At 34.4% G+C, this 15,863-nt stretch overlaps 1 protein-coding gene across 1 annotated transcript in view; it reads right to left on the reverse strand.

Annotated features, from left to right (window-relative positions):
• Positions 1-15,863, reverse strand: part of CFAP47 (cilia and flagella associated protein 47) — a 363,081-nt gene that overhangs the window by 206,253 nt on the left and 140,965 nt on the right. Inside the window, 3 exon segments of the mRNA XM_015594565.2 lie at positions 1,519-1,711; positions 9,914-10,042; positions 10,925-11,006. Of these exon segments, the coding sequence (XP_015450051.1) occupies positions 1,519-1,711; positions 9,914-10,042; positions 10,925-11,006 (404 nt within the window).

A 15,863-nucleotide genomic window follows, 5' to 3' on the forward strand; every position in this document is an offset into this window, starting at 1 on the left:
TTACTCAGTGATAAAAAAGAACGAAATTTTGCCATTTGCTTCAACATGAATGGATCTAGAGCGTGTGATGCTAAGTAAAATAAGTCAGAGAAAGACAAATCCTGTATGATTTCACTCATTTACGGAATTTAAAAATTTTAAAAAAAAGAATAAAGTAAAAGAGAAACAGACCCATAGATACAGAGAACAAACTGATGGTTGCCAAGAGGTAGGAGGGTAGAAATACAGGTAAAAAGTAAATAAATAAAAAAAATAAAGGGTCAAAAAATTTTTAATAAAAAGTAAACAGCAAAGGGGCCAGTTTCTATACGGCATTATTCTAAAAAATACAGCAAACTATCTAAAATTAACTTGTATAGACCATGCTCTTGGTAAAAAATAAAACTATAATAATTTTATAACAAATGAACATATTAATTTCTAATATATGTGCACATTTTATAACACTCTGGTTAAAGTATTACTCCTCAGTAATCAAACTAATTACTTATACCTTTTAAAATATTTTTAAATGGGTCAAATACATTTTTTAAGATATAAATCTTATTAAATTACAGGTTCAAGTCAAATTGTTCTAATTGTTCTACTATTCTCTTAATACCAATATATCAATATCTCTTTCAAGCTTGAGGTCAACTATGTTTGCTAAAGCACTGGCTTTAAATTAAGAGCAACTGTAATTCAAAGTCTCATTTTAAATCATACTCTTAATCTTTCTTCTAAAATTTAAACTCAGAGGGTTCAGTATAATGAATAACCTTAATCATTATATGTTAGAACACAACCCATTCTAAACATGGCAGGTTTGTATGTAGTTGGAAGAGGGAAGCTGAATTAAAACCAAAGAAACAACCAACATGTACATTGCCCTCCTCATGAAAAACAATGGTTATGATGAAAAAAAAAAAGTACACCGTTATACTAGCAAATAAGACCATTTTCAAAGAAAGAGTTTAAGGATCTTGAAGTAGAAAGATATAGAGCATCATTTCTCAAGGGAAAAATGAGAGAGTGCCTACCTGAACACTGGAGCAGGTCTATTAACACCCACTTGCCTTGGTCTATTGACCTAATTTGACCACCCGCCTCCAAATCATAAAGCATTATTTTACTTACTGATTTCCAACATGACTGTCACAACGACATATAAGATGCGTTCCAGTCAATTTTCACTTGATCTCAATTAATTATGTACAAGGTTGGATCAGTATTACTTAAATTTAATACTTTATAGATTTGAAAATGCCAGCAAAGATACTAAGACTGTCTTTCATTTCTAGAGTGACTCTACATAATTTTTATCATTTATTCTTCAAATAAATTAAAAGAAGCATCTTTTATTTCCATTTTACATGTAAGAAAACTGATTTTGATTACATTAAGGAACATCCTTTTTGCAGAACAAAGCATAAACGCGGTAGTCAATTCCAGAATCCATAATTTCCGAGTCCTATTACATGGGTTGTTCTATACCGTTACACTACAATTTGTGATAACTTAAAGAAAAAAATTTCTCACCTTTCAGACCATTTTTCCATATAATATGTCGGGTATTCTCATAATTTGTGTTCATCCAAATAAGCAGAATCCTTTCAGAATTAGAATATATGTTGCTGGATGCAAAAGGAGGATTAACTTTTGGTGAATTTTGCTCATATACAGAGGGCAAATTCTTTCTGGAATGTGGTACAATCCGGGATAGTACCAGAACCTGAAATTGGATAAAAGAAAGAGAAATAACGTTTACTAGACATGAATGGCAAAATAAAAATTTGAAGGAAGAGTAAATGAAAAATATGACAGGTCGATAAATAAAAGCAAGCATCAGTATTTTCTAGTTAATTACATCAACTCAAGAGTAAAGGAATAGATAAGATGACCTCAACTGCTCATTTTAAATCCTCGACTTTTTGCTTCTATAGCATCTGGTCTATAAGGTACCACACTACGCAATTTATAAGAAGAAGCTAATTACCTAAGGATTCTGGTTACCAATTTACGATGTGCATGTATGTGGGGCGGGGGGTGGGGGTCCGCACGCAACCAAGCAATTCTCAAACAACAGCAGAGCCTTCAATCATTCAGCTCAATTCTGACACTATCCATCCAGAGACAGCATCGGATTCCACAGGTTGAGTTCAGTCCTACAATGCTGCACCCTCCCATCAACTGCTTCAGATGCTAATCAGAAGACTGGGCTGTTACCTATGCTTCTAACTCATCGACTATCCGCTGTAGGTTTCAATGATCCTCTCCTTGGCAACTCAATTGAGATGCCAGTTGTAAGTGCAGGTTGTTACCTATACTTCTGACCAACTAGCTATAAATCAGAGGTTTCTACGACTCCCTTGTTGGGTTCCATTAATTTGCTAGAGTGGCTAACAGAACTCAGAGAAATATTTTAATTACTAGATCACTGGTTTATTATAAAAGGATATAACTCAGGAACAAACATGGCTAAAGGGCATGAAGCTTCCATGCCCTCTCCAAAAGCTCTCCAACCCCTGTCTTTTATGGGTTTTTATGGAGGCTTCATTACATATTCACAATTGATTAAATCATTGGCATCAACTGAGTCAACCTCCAGGCCCTCGCCTATCCCAGGAGGACAGAGAGGTGGGACTGAAAGTTCCAACTCTCTAATTACACAGTTGTTTCCTTTGGTAATCAGCCCCCACCCCTAGGTGCAGTACAAAACTTACCTCATTGACTTAACAAAACATACCTTCATCACTCTCATCACTTAGAACTATCAAAGTATTTTAGGAGCTCTGTGCCAGAGATGGGAAGGAAGGCCAAATATATATATTTCTTATTATAAATCACAGTATCGCAGTATATAATTATATATATTGAGTGCTATACAATCACTATCATATGTACTTTCAGTTCCACATGAATTTTGCTATTATATTTGACTTATTGTTTTTCAATGAATGATTTTTAAAATCATGTGTTGTTTTAATTTATTTTTCCAATTGGCATAGAAAGCACAATTAAGTAGAAATCAACAAATTCAGATCAGATTTAATTTTTAGACGCTTATATTTCCATCGATCACATTGCTTAAGTGGGAAGATATAAGTAATAAACACTTCAAACATACCATAAACTTTTATTACCATAACAAAACTTCTTGCAGTAATTTAAGTCTAAATGGTATCAAGATCACAAATTTGTTGTAAAAAGAATATAACTTAATACCATAGGGTAAGAATTACAGAAAAGAAAAAAAATTAATTAAAAAAAGAAAGGAAGAGATTCAAACTTGTTCATCAACAGATCCTGTTAAAGAGGACCACATGGGAACTGATTCTGCAGTGAAGATATGAGTGTCAGTTAAGACAGGTGGAGAGAAAGCTCCAGGAAGAGACTGAGGTTACAGGGGAGTTTTCTGGTGGTAGAAGACACAGCATCAATCTGATCTCAGCTCTAAATCATGGGGATCAGTGACAGGGGTTCCAAGAAACCTGAGATGTACTTGGTTCCTAATTTAATAATAAAATCTGCAGGCCTAAAATTCCCTGTTTCCTTTGTCTTCTCACTCTCATTATCCATTGTGGCTCGTGGCTTCTTAATCATCTTTATCAAACCTCCTTCTCTCTCACCTATATACTAGTTTTTCTTAGAAGATCCTTCCTCTCAGTTTTAAAGAGCAAAAGATGACATCTTAATTAGCACACTGCAGTGTCCCACCGTGTGTCCAAAAGCTCTTGCATCTGCGCTCACTTTTCTTCCTTCTCCACAGCTGCAATGGATGAATTACCCTTTCTCTTATACTAGATACCAGGCCTTCTCATCTTCTAGGGACAGTCCTGTATCAGTGGTCTTTTGTACCTTTGGATCTTTAACTTCTCCCTCCCAATCAGTTACTTTTCAGCAATATCAGAAGATGCTTCACTTATACACTCAGCTTTCAGGGGGCTGGCTCTTCTAAACTTGAATTCCCAATAATTCTTTTATCTGTTCCCTCTACCAGTTACAACTCTTGAAAGTGTTTTCTACCCTCACTGTAGCCACTTTCTTCCATTTGATTAGCTTATCAAACCAAGGCCCACCTAATGACCTTCTTTACCTCGTCATTACCACCACGATAAAAGTGCTTTCGGCATCTTTCTTGTCCAGGGAATTTTTAATCATTATCGTAAGCCACCTCTCAATTTCATCTGATATTGTTCACCATGTCTTCCCTCAAAGACTCTTTCCTCCTCGTTCATGATATCATAAAGTGTCACTGCTATCTTTCTATTTTCAGGCTCATTTGCAGTACTCTCTTCCTTTGCCTATTTAAACATTGGGTTTGCTCAATATTGGATTTCTAACCTATGCCATTTTTTTTTCACTCTACAGCTATTATCTCCCAATTTTACCCCCTACGAATCACTAAATGTGCATTAAGAAACCACATATAGCACTAATTTTTGTAATTCAAAAATAAAGATCCAACACAGTATTTAGAACATTAAGTTAGTGATAGTAATGAGAATATAGCTTCGTATCAGTGAGATGAATAATACTCTTATAATCTCTGTCTAGGTATCTACATATACCTGGATAATGAACATATTGACCTCTTTATCACTTTATTATTCAGTAAGTTTCTTTTCTTACCATTTCCACAAAATGAGAAAATCTTAACTCATAAGTTAACAGAATGGGTGCTCAGTTTGACTGTTATAGTCACACTAACTATGAAGCCAGAAATTATAGAGATATTTTAAATTAAAATCTACCTTCTAATATCAACCAAATGCTAAGCTACTTGATGAACATATCATACTCAAAAATAGAAGGTAAAAAAACTCAATTCAGGAAACAGTATTAAAGGCATTCATTCATCTTTGGGAAAAGTTTCTTCGGCTTCCATTGCCAGGACTTCAATAATCTTTCTAGTGTCTTTGTGCAAACCAGAAAAAATGGCATGCTCTGTGAGGGGATGCTCTCATAGCAATCTTATTTAAAAGTAAAAGGCCCCCTTAACTTGGTGAGACACAGCTTAGACCATGATCCCTTGTCTTAGCAAGCAGAATGTTAGCTGGACTTCAGCATCCAATCATCAAATCAGCTGTGCAGAAATGACATCATATTCAGCTTAGCTGTTAAACTTTTTCTCCAATAAATCTTGGGAAAAAGCGAAGCTTTTGATGCTTTAGTGATTTGTACTACATTGAAAATCATGATACTTAAATCATATAGGTAAATGTCCAGTGTTTCCAAAACATGGAAAACATCATTTGATGCATCATAGAATCTTGAATTCACAGAGATTACAATGAAATTATGTAACTCAGTAGCCTTATTTTGACGGTATTTACATTTTTTTTCTGTTTCCTTTAACACTGAATTCAGAACAGAAGCATATTTTTAATCACCCATCAATCTGAATAAGGGTTCATTTGCAACGTCCTTTCATGTTGTGACCAACAGGTCATTCTCCATTAGTACATACTACCAAAGGATTTTCTCCAGGCTACATTACAAATTAATCTTTAAATGACAAAGAATCACATCTCCTAAAGCATGGGCTCTCACTGATAAAGAGAATACAATGTCATCACATACTTCATTCACACATATTTATCACATACATGCAAAGAATTGTTCGGATGTTCCCTATCCATTGTTGTATCCAACCAAAACGTGCAATATTTGTTATCACATTTGAGAATAATTGTGCTTCCACACTGATGCCACTGACATTATGGGACATATTGCAAAGCCATTTGATAAAAGATTTTCATCAATTCTGCCTCTCTCCAATCATTTTGTTGAAGTGATTTTAAATATTCCTCAGAAATATGATCTCTTGTACCATTTTTGTTTCTTTTCTACAGAGGCATGATATTCTGAATCATGCCTCAGTCGAAATGGTGTCTTGCCGACCTTTAGCAACAAATACTCCAATTTGATTATAGAGAGATTTTGAACTGGTTCAGGGAAAATGTGTTTAATTAACCAGAAAGATCACTGCTCTTTGTTTAAAAATATCAAAATGTTTGACAGAATTGTACCACTATTCAAAAAATAAAACTTTATGATAGACAGTATACTGGGAACAAATGAATAGACAGTTTACTTAAAATTATGATTCAGATACTTATTTCTGATCACCTTTTCTTTTCCAGATTCATCTGTAAAAATATCACGTTCACTTCTTTCAGTATAGATTAATCCTTTATAGCCACATCAGATCCCTATTTATAATTTACATTTGGAACAGCATTCTGAATTTGAGTGTTTCTGTTATTGTTTTTTACTTCTTATACTTCAATGACCCACTTTCTTTTGTGAATTGGGAATATAATTAAGAAAAGTGCAACTATTAATCATGTAGATTTAACAAGCAAAAATAACTAAATAACACAAAATTAAATTGAGTGAGACAAGCTATATCCAGTTATCTAAACTATTAGCCAAGAACAGACGAAGGCAGTTTCAGAGTACATGCATGACTTCTAAGACTTTGACAATAAGAACCTAAAGGGATTTATATAAAAATCACAAATCTTTTATTTCCAAGTTGTGAACTCATCTCAATAACATTACTTGCTTTTCAAATGAAATTGCCAATCCACTTCAGATTTAATAGAGCACCTAGAGCTACCCATGCTTTAGATACAATACATGGAGAAACACAGCTCTGCAGATGGTCTAACCGGGCAATCTTATCCATTCCTATGACTTTATCATTGAATCAGTGAAGAATCCCAAACATGTGCTGCCTCCCAGATCTCTTTTTTGACTAAAAGACATACCTACCTGGTAATCACACAGGGCATCATAATACAGGACTAAAATTAATTTACCATGCTTTCTTGCCTTGTCCCACCCTCCACCCCCAACAGAATCTTATTATTATCCCTTGTCATGTTTCAGTGACTGGGATCAAATTCTCCTCAGTCACCCAAGCAATAAACTCACTGTCATCCTTGACTTCTCTGTCTCCTTCACGCCTCTCCCCTCAAAAAGGTAGAGTCATTCACCAAGTTTATTTAGTTCTACTCCTAATATTTATGAAAGCTGCCTCTTTTTCATCTTTCCCACTAACAGCATTCCCAGCACCAGACACTGAATTATACCCCAGTTTCCACACTGTACCACAGTAATATTTCTAGAATGCAAAACTAATAATGCTACCTTTATGTTTTAACTCTTTCAAAATAGCTCTGTACTAACCTTGTGCTAAAATCCATAAATCCAGATTTCTTGGTTTGACTCATAAAGTCAATTATGATCTAATTTCTGACTGGGATCATAGTCCACCCTTCTTATCCCCAGCCATGTTGTGTTTATTCTTCAAAATGTACCATGTTCCATTTAACCTCAGGCAGTTCCACACTGAATTCCCTTTGTCTTAAAATGTTATGCTCCTCTTCTCCCATTAAAACTCGTCTACCATCTCCTTCACACAAACTGTACTCTCTCTCTCAATCTCTCTCTCTCTAAATTATGCCCTACCTTGCCTGACAAACTTCTATCATTTCTCAGGACTCGGTTTAAAGTGATCTTCCCGGAAACCTTCCCAAGGCACTAGAAAGTTAGGTTTGTTTCTATGTGCATTCATCTTTAGTTCTTTGGGCTTACCTTGTCATAGCATTTGTCACACTTCCTTGTAATTACATATATTTATATTGCAGGACACAAAATTCTTGAGGAGACAGACTATATTAAATTTACTCTTACACCCCCAGAGCCTAGCATAGTATCTGAAACATAATAGTTGTTGAATTCATTCAAAAAATATTTGTTGAGCATCTATTACGTAGCTGACACACTATCAGACTTACAAATGATACTTCGTTTCTAAATTCATAGACTAATAGATTGAGGAAAATGGATCAAATAACCTAAACATATACACGAATGCATGCATAAATGAATAAATGAATGTATGTGTGAATTATGTCCATGAACCAAAATTAGGACTAGGTTGTGCCTATAGTCGGGCATTTTCTGCTCTTCTCTTTTGGAGTGACTCATCTTTATCAGTGGACAAAATTATAGATGATGCAAATGGGAGTTCAGAAAGAAAAAAATTTCTTTTCTCAATTCTAATTTTGGCTAGGAGTCACAAATATCTCTATACATTCTTCTGGGAATTAATCAAGAAAAAACAGGATTTCTCTTCTTGACTGCCAGCAAGAAAGATAGGGCAGGTTGACGGGGAGAGGGGTGGTAAGAGGATGAGAGGAGGAGTAAGTGGGAATCATGTAGCAGAAGGAACTCTTCGGAAGGTAGACCTAGGTGGCTGGCTGCAGTGGAGGCTTTAGGCTGCCAGTAGGCAGCAAGAGGGCCCTGGGCTCCTGGGCTCCTGGGCTCCAGCAGAGAAAAACTAGAAAGAAATAAACTTTTCCTATATCAGATGGTTTTATATGGCCAAAATCAGGTGATCTTGGAAGAAAGTAGGTATGCCTGTTAACCTCAGAATCCTCAGCTCTAAACAGGGGGTTACTGGTTGCGAAGATTAAATAAGATAATGTTTAAAAAGCCTTTACAAAAGTCTTATATATACCAATCATTATTTAGCTTGTTAATTTGCTCTTTCTTTGGAGTGACTAATTGCTGCTATTTAACGTAACTTCTTCATTTTAACTCCCTGTCCTACAGCTTATCCTCTCTGTGGTTGCGACTTGTGAGGGCAGAGCAAAAACTTCCACCAGTCTTATTGAACAAGATCTATAGTGCCGCATTTGGAAATGTAGGAAATGACTCCAAGACCAAAACCAGTCCTTGTTTAAACATTAAAGATATAGCATGTGAAAATATAGCTACTTATGTTAATTTACCACACATGCAATTTGGCATGAAGTCAACTGGAGAATCTCATCAACACTTGATCTTGCCTACAGTTATACGATTCCTAGTGAATATCTCTCCAGAATAACTTTAGAAGAGACTACTATGTTTATAACAGAGTGAAACGCTTGGCCTCTCTGACTCAAATCTGCTTTGTTGCCATGGTCTTCAGGTCAATAGCTTCTGCTTAGTCTTGTATATAGACATACTAATCATTAGAGGAATTCTGTTTGTAGCTTCAGTTTTAGAAAAACAGACTCTTAACAGAAGGGCATCTCTCAAGGAGACAAAAGATATATAAAAATAATGACTGTCAAAGATTTGCAGGACCTTCGCGACTGGACTCACATCAACTAGAGTCAACAGACTAAAAACAAAGAAGTTTCACAATCTTCCTGGGACACCTGCTGGCACCCAGATGTCTGTAGTCAACAATCACCTCTTACCCCTCCCATTTCCCCTTTCCCTTGACATAAAAGAAATCTGAAATCTGTACTTTCTTAATAAGGTTCTTTAGGATGCTAGTGTACCATCTGCTCGGCTTGCTGTTTTTCTGAATACAGTTGCTTTCCTTGCTTCAACTCTGTCACTCAGTTTCTTGGCTATCATGCAGTGAGCAGTAGGAGCTTAAACTCAGTTACATGAATTAGAGGTGGAGACCATAATTTTCACCTCCATTCATTCTTTAATCTTTATTTTTAGTACTGAAAAACACCTGTAGCTACCAATTTTAGAGACTATATTTCTCAACTTCTCTTAAAGCTAAGCGTGGTCATATGACTAAACTCTGCCCAATGGGCTTTGAAAGGATAATGATGCATTTTTTTCAGGAAACATCCTTAAAAGGTATTTACTTGTCCTCTACTCCCTATTTGTTCTTCCCTATTCTGAGAAACCGACCCAGAGATGAAAGCCCAGCACTGAGGATGGAAGAGACACTCCACTACTTCTAAACCACTTACTTCTCCACAGTTCCATAAGAATAAAAATTCAATCTTATTTGAGCCACTGTGTTTTTGAATCTTTTACAGCAGCATTACCTGTACCTTAACTAATACACTATTCTTGTAAATCGACCCAAAGAATCCAACACAGTAAATAAGAGTGGAAATGTTACCTTATACATCTGAAGGAATACATCTGTCCATGCCCGTTGACTCCAGGCTTCAAACTTAGTCATATCTATAACGATAGAATGCTTTTCCTTAGGTAGAGAGGAACACACAGGCAAGGTATTAGTGGAAGACTTGAAGAAATAAAATATCACAACATTAATTAAAATACAAGGCAAATATAATTCCAAAGTTTTAACTACTTAGCTAGCATATATTATAAAACCTATGCATGTCCTTTTCATATATTCATCAAGATCTCTATTTCCCCATGTGCCAGTCATAGAAAGTATCGACATAGGTAACTTTATGGAAATCACAGACTTTTATTGAAGTTGTAGATTTATTCATTCAATGCATCTACTATCCCACTCTGTGGCATTAGTGGCACAATAAGATGCAAAGAATTCTGAACTCTGAACCCTCGAAAGAGCCACACCATTTGGATTAAGCCACAGGAACTCAGCAGAATGCCAAAGAACAGTCCCATGGCTCTACTACTAATGTCATGTGGTGACTGTAGTAACAGTGCCACAACTAAAGTAGAGTTGCCTCAAAGCTGACAGGTGCCTTAATACAATAGGTTTCCACAAAATGAATTGAATACTTTGAAAAAAATCTATGCATATCTTGTTTAATTTCTTCCTATTCTCCCCTAAAACTGAACATGGGAAGTGGCAAGTGGTGAGAAAATTAAACCAGCATTTCCTTTGAAAGATATATATTCTAAAAATGTATTTAAAAAAAAAAATTACATAAGCACATACCATTCCACATTTTTAAATCCTCTAAAAGAAGCAATTACTATATATTTAAGAAAACCATGTAATCATTTCTGCCTCGTCTCCACACAGATTTTTAGACAGATACTATATATATGTCATCCAGGCATAATCCTTAGGATATTTCATAAATAAAAAATCAAGGATTCTAAAGTGGAATCTTTAAGCAAAGACCAAAATCTAGTAAATTCAAAAATAACTGCACAGATGTTCTCAGAAATTACATTCTCTTACTGTAATTTTAATCCACTTCTTATAATCTTCTGGTTCAAACAGAAATTCTGGCAGTACATGAGGAATACATGCTCCTTGAGCACTAAAATTAAAAAAGAAAATTCCAAATTATTATAGTATAATACAATCTGTATATCACTTGCATTTCAATTTCAATTAAATTATTTCAATGTATATAGTTTGTTTATTGAATTTTAATTTTAAATTTTAAAATTTATAATTAATTTTTAAGTTTCCCTTACCAGTGAAATGTGTATATGATGTTTCCTTTAGAGAACTGATTGAGAAAGAACTAAGTGCCTATAATCATCCACATTTACCCTTATATGTTAATGGAGTATAGTTATATGACTTAGTCCCTATTGTCAAAGCACTAGCCATCTTATTGTTGCTATGCCATTACAAAATTTTTAAATAGCTGGAAAAAGTTTGAATAAAATAAAACATCTAATAAATAAATCATTAGTCACCTAATGTTCATTGAATACCTATCACCATGTATGCCTGAATATAAAAAATATATATATATACCATGATCCATCACTTATTTTTCCAAAGAATACTCAAAAATTGTGGTCTCTTTGATTATATAAACCTGTAGTAGTATAGCTGAAGCAGTAAATATCTATTTATATTATTTTATTCATTTAAAAATATATAAACATATTTACGTGTATATAATTTATCATTTTTAAGACTTTATAATTTTTTCGCTGTCAAATTTCTTGAAATATTTTAATCCAAACTCTTCACATGTATGTCCACTTCCACCAGAACCACGTTATAGATATTTAATACAGTTTTGGCAGGAGTGATTCCTGGTAGGGATTTGAGTGTTTAGGTCAACCTCATTTAGTGAGCATAAAACCCCACACATCATAAGCATTTATGAGAGAAGAATGCCATCTCTAATATTTAACTTGAAATACCCTTAGCAGTTTATAGTCCTGTAACTACTGAGAAGTGGGATAAAGAAAAGGCAGAAAGGAGCCTTAAGATGATTTTGAAAGCTCAAACCTTGAAGATAGCACAGATGAATATGAGAAAAGAGAAGGAAAGAAGGAAACCCTAGTAGGAGAGCAAACAGTGAACACAGTTCTAGAGTTGTTAGATTTGTATTGACTGGCCCTGGGCCAGTTGAAACTAGTGGAAGAAATTGTGCTGCGTACGTAAAGCTCCTTTGTTTGAAAGTCAAACATCATCCCTTTTCTTTGGTTTTCACTTATTTCCTGTCTGCATCTACATTATTCCTATGAATCTTCATTACATCGGAATTACTATAGGTTTACATAAAATCTAATTTTAATGGCACACCACTCCTTAGGATGAGCAGCCAACCTAAAGCCTATGTAAGAACTCAATGAGATGACATCCCATTAAGGTGAAATCCTAGAAAGTGAAACAGACAGCACAGAGACATATGAAGAAAGTGGAATACCTCCTTGCATCCAAAGCCAAGACGGGATCTCAGAAGGATATGATCACTTCTATAGAATACTACTGAAAGCCTAAGGAAAACTATCAGGAAACAGACTGAGAGCTACTTAAGGAGGGAGACCACATGGTATTCATTTGAGCACTCCACAGTGTCCAGCAGAAAATAAGCCCTCAGTAAAATGTTAATGTAAGAATGCATTTTTGCATTGGTAAAGACAATAGGTCCAAAATGGAGTTGGTTATGCTAAGCCCCACCTTACTAAACGGGGACTTAATTACCGTTTTGGCTCCCCCAAAATGGAATCTTAAACTGTTCAATCAGAATCACCTGATCAGCATGAGTTAGGTAATGTGCCTGATAGACCCCCGCCATTCCCTAAAGGAAAGTGACGTTGCAATAACCAATCTGCCTTTTTGCTGTAGGGGTGGAAAACTTACCTTTTTCCCTTTTAGATTCTTTGGTGGTCTAATAATCAGATTGACATAAGATAGATTAACAGGAGAAAAACAAATTTAATTATGTACCTAGGGAAGCCCCACAAAGACATGAGACTCCCAGGCAATCAGGTAATTGAAGTTTACATGCCATCTCGAGCTAAGGAGAAGTGGGTAGGGGTCTGGGGCTTCAAAGGGATGGAAGATAATTCACAGGAAGATGAGAAGAGTAGATGTTTGGTAAACAAATGTTTGCCTGACCATATAGCTAGCTACATCTTTCTGATACAAAAAGCTATCTCTGGTAGTAGCTCTCTTTCTGGGCCAGGGTCCCTATCTAAATTCTTTTAGGCAGTTAATGGAGGAGTAAAAAGATTTTCATGAGTCTGCTGGGTCTCAACTGCCTACAGCTCAAACCAATCTACATGCTAAAGTGGCACATTTTAGGGTGGCATGTCCCACTCCCCTTCATTGCCTAAGTGCAACTTCATTGTTCTTGCTCCCTTCTGCTTAAAAACTCTCTTGCCTTAGATAGCTCTTAAGAGCTTCTTCCTATCTGCTAAATTGGAACCTGTCTGATTCATAAATTGTTGAATAAAGCTAATAAGATCTTTAAAATTTATTCAGTTGAATTTTGTTCTTTACCAGCATTTTACAGATGCTGTTATGAAGTGAAAGGTAGCAGAATATACTACCCTAAAATGTGCCTCATTGGCCTAGCAATGATTTTGAGAAAACTACGGACATAAAAGCTCTGAAAACAGAGTAGAAGTTACTTTTTTGTAAAGGAAATCTACATTTATTAAAAAAAAAAAAATTGCATTAGAAAAGAAGCCTGTACCTGGAAGACAGTGATTACCAGAGATAATTTTTTCACCTAAGAGACTTATCTGCATGGAAGGGCAACCATTGTTTAACAAACCTTTCCTCCTCCCTCCCTTCAGACTCCCCCACTTTGAAGCCCTAGACCTCTATCCCTTTCCTTAGCTCTGTCTGTCTTTTGAGTCTCATATCTTTGTGGGGCTACCATACTTACATATGTAATTAAAATAGTTTCTTTTTCCTGTTAATCTGTCTTTTACTACAGGGGAGTCTCAGCCAAGAACCTAGAAGGATAGAAAAAAAATTGTTTTTCTTCCCCTACAAGAGATGAGTTTCTTCCTTTAAAAAACATAATCTATCTGAAGGCCTAATTTCATCAGTCCCTAAGACAGTATTTACAATTACATTTGATTTTATTACACTTTTATATGCTAGGCTTTCTATTTGCATATTTCTTCTGAGTTTACTCTGAGTAGAACAAAATAAAATTATATGTAATGAGTTATTAAAGTCTAAACTTAATCTCCAAAAATTATAGCTTCTCATTTATTGCACAAAATCCATAATTTCATTTGTACAAAAGTCCTCACTCACTGTCACCAAATTTAAATCGAGAACCTAATAACATTTATTATCATTTTGAATTTAATACATTTATTTCCATGATGAAACATATGCATGTATCTTGGATTAATGGTCCAATTTTATTAACCATACTGCCACATTCTGAATGTCGAAGAATTTTATCAGAGCCAACATATCTTGATAGTCATATGTTTGCTGATAAAAGAGTAATAAATTTAAACGGCTTGGCTTTAATGCCAAAATCATTCTTCCGCACCTGCATCCCCATACCACTAAATGTCAAAACAGAAACCTCCCCTATTAATGTCAACACTACTGGAGCTGTGCCAACAATAATGCTGTAAGAATAACACGATGATCACAAGTACCACAGAGTTTAATGATGCTATCAGAAAACCGTTTGATTTCTATAATGCACAAACAATAAAGATTTACTTAAGTACCCAAATATCCTTCTTTTGTTCACAGTTGATATTCTATTATATTTTAAAAGTACAACTAAGTTTCTAAAATAAGAATGGCATTACAATTTTTGCCTTATTGAATTAAAACATTTATTTTACCGAATCAATCAAGGACCAAGAGTAGGAAGTGATAAAATTAAAAGTCATGTGCTTTTGATTTTAAACTTAATAAAATTAAAAAAAAAAATTCTATGTATCTAATATAAAGACGGAGTTGATAAATACTGGTTTTCTGGCATTCTTTATGTCAATAAGACATTTATGTTTAACAAAATAGATTTTGAAAATATTCTATTTCAATGATGGTGATATCATAAGAGTTAGTTTTCAGTGTGTCATTAATGGTTACCATGTTGGAATAATTTAAAGAAACATTTTAGCATATGAAATCCATTGATCATAATTTATTACACTTATCATATCATCATCATTTATTATGTGTCATGTAATACATATTTTATTATTTCTAATTTTTTTATCAATCAAGTTTGAGAATTTTAACCCTTAATTTTACAGATAATAAAACTGTGGCTTAAACAGGTTAAGTTGCTTGTACAAAGTCACGGGAGTACAAAAGAGCTAGAATTTAAGCCTTCATCTACCTAATTCAAAAGCTATACTCTTTTACCCCACTTCAATATGCACCTCCAGAATCACTTATTAAATTGTTGCTTTGAAATATTTTCATTCTTTCCATTAAATAAGATACCATAATGGACATGCATATGAGAGAAGTGTATAGTTTTTAAAGATAAAAGAAGTAAAATCACAAATGGAATTGAATTTACTTATAGAGAAAAGTGAGTTTTTTTCCCTAATTGTATTTACTTTGGTAAATGAAAACTATATTTAAAAATCAATGTAATTAGAAAGTAAGAGTTATAATAGTTTTATATTATGTAATATCCTACATTATAGTTTCAGTGTAGGATACACAATGTTTATATTCTGCTTAGTTTTATATTATGAAAATTAAAAATCAAAAAAGTTTACTTTTTCAATGAAAATTAATCATGTTATAAAAATAATTACTGGTTATAACAAATAAAATTATATCAAAGGATATAAGACACTGCATTGATCTGTTCAGGCTGCCATAATAGAATACCACAGATTTGGTAGGTTAAACAAAAGAAATTCATTTTCTCATAGTTTTGGAGGCCAAAAGTCTGAGAACAAGGTCCCAGAAAATTCAG

This window comes from Pteropus alecto, unplaced genomic scaffold (assembly GCF_000325575.1).
Source record: "Pteropus alecto unplaced genomic scaffold, ASM32557v1 scaffold258, whole genome shotgun sequence".
NCBI classification, from domain to species: domain Eukaryota; kingdom Metazoa; phylum Chordata; class Mammalia; order Chiroptera; family Pteropodidae; genus Pteropus; species Pteropus alecto.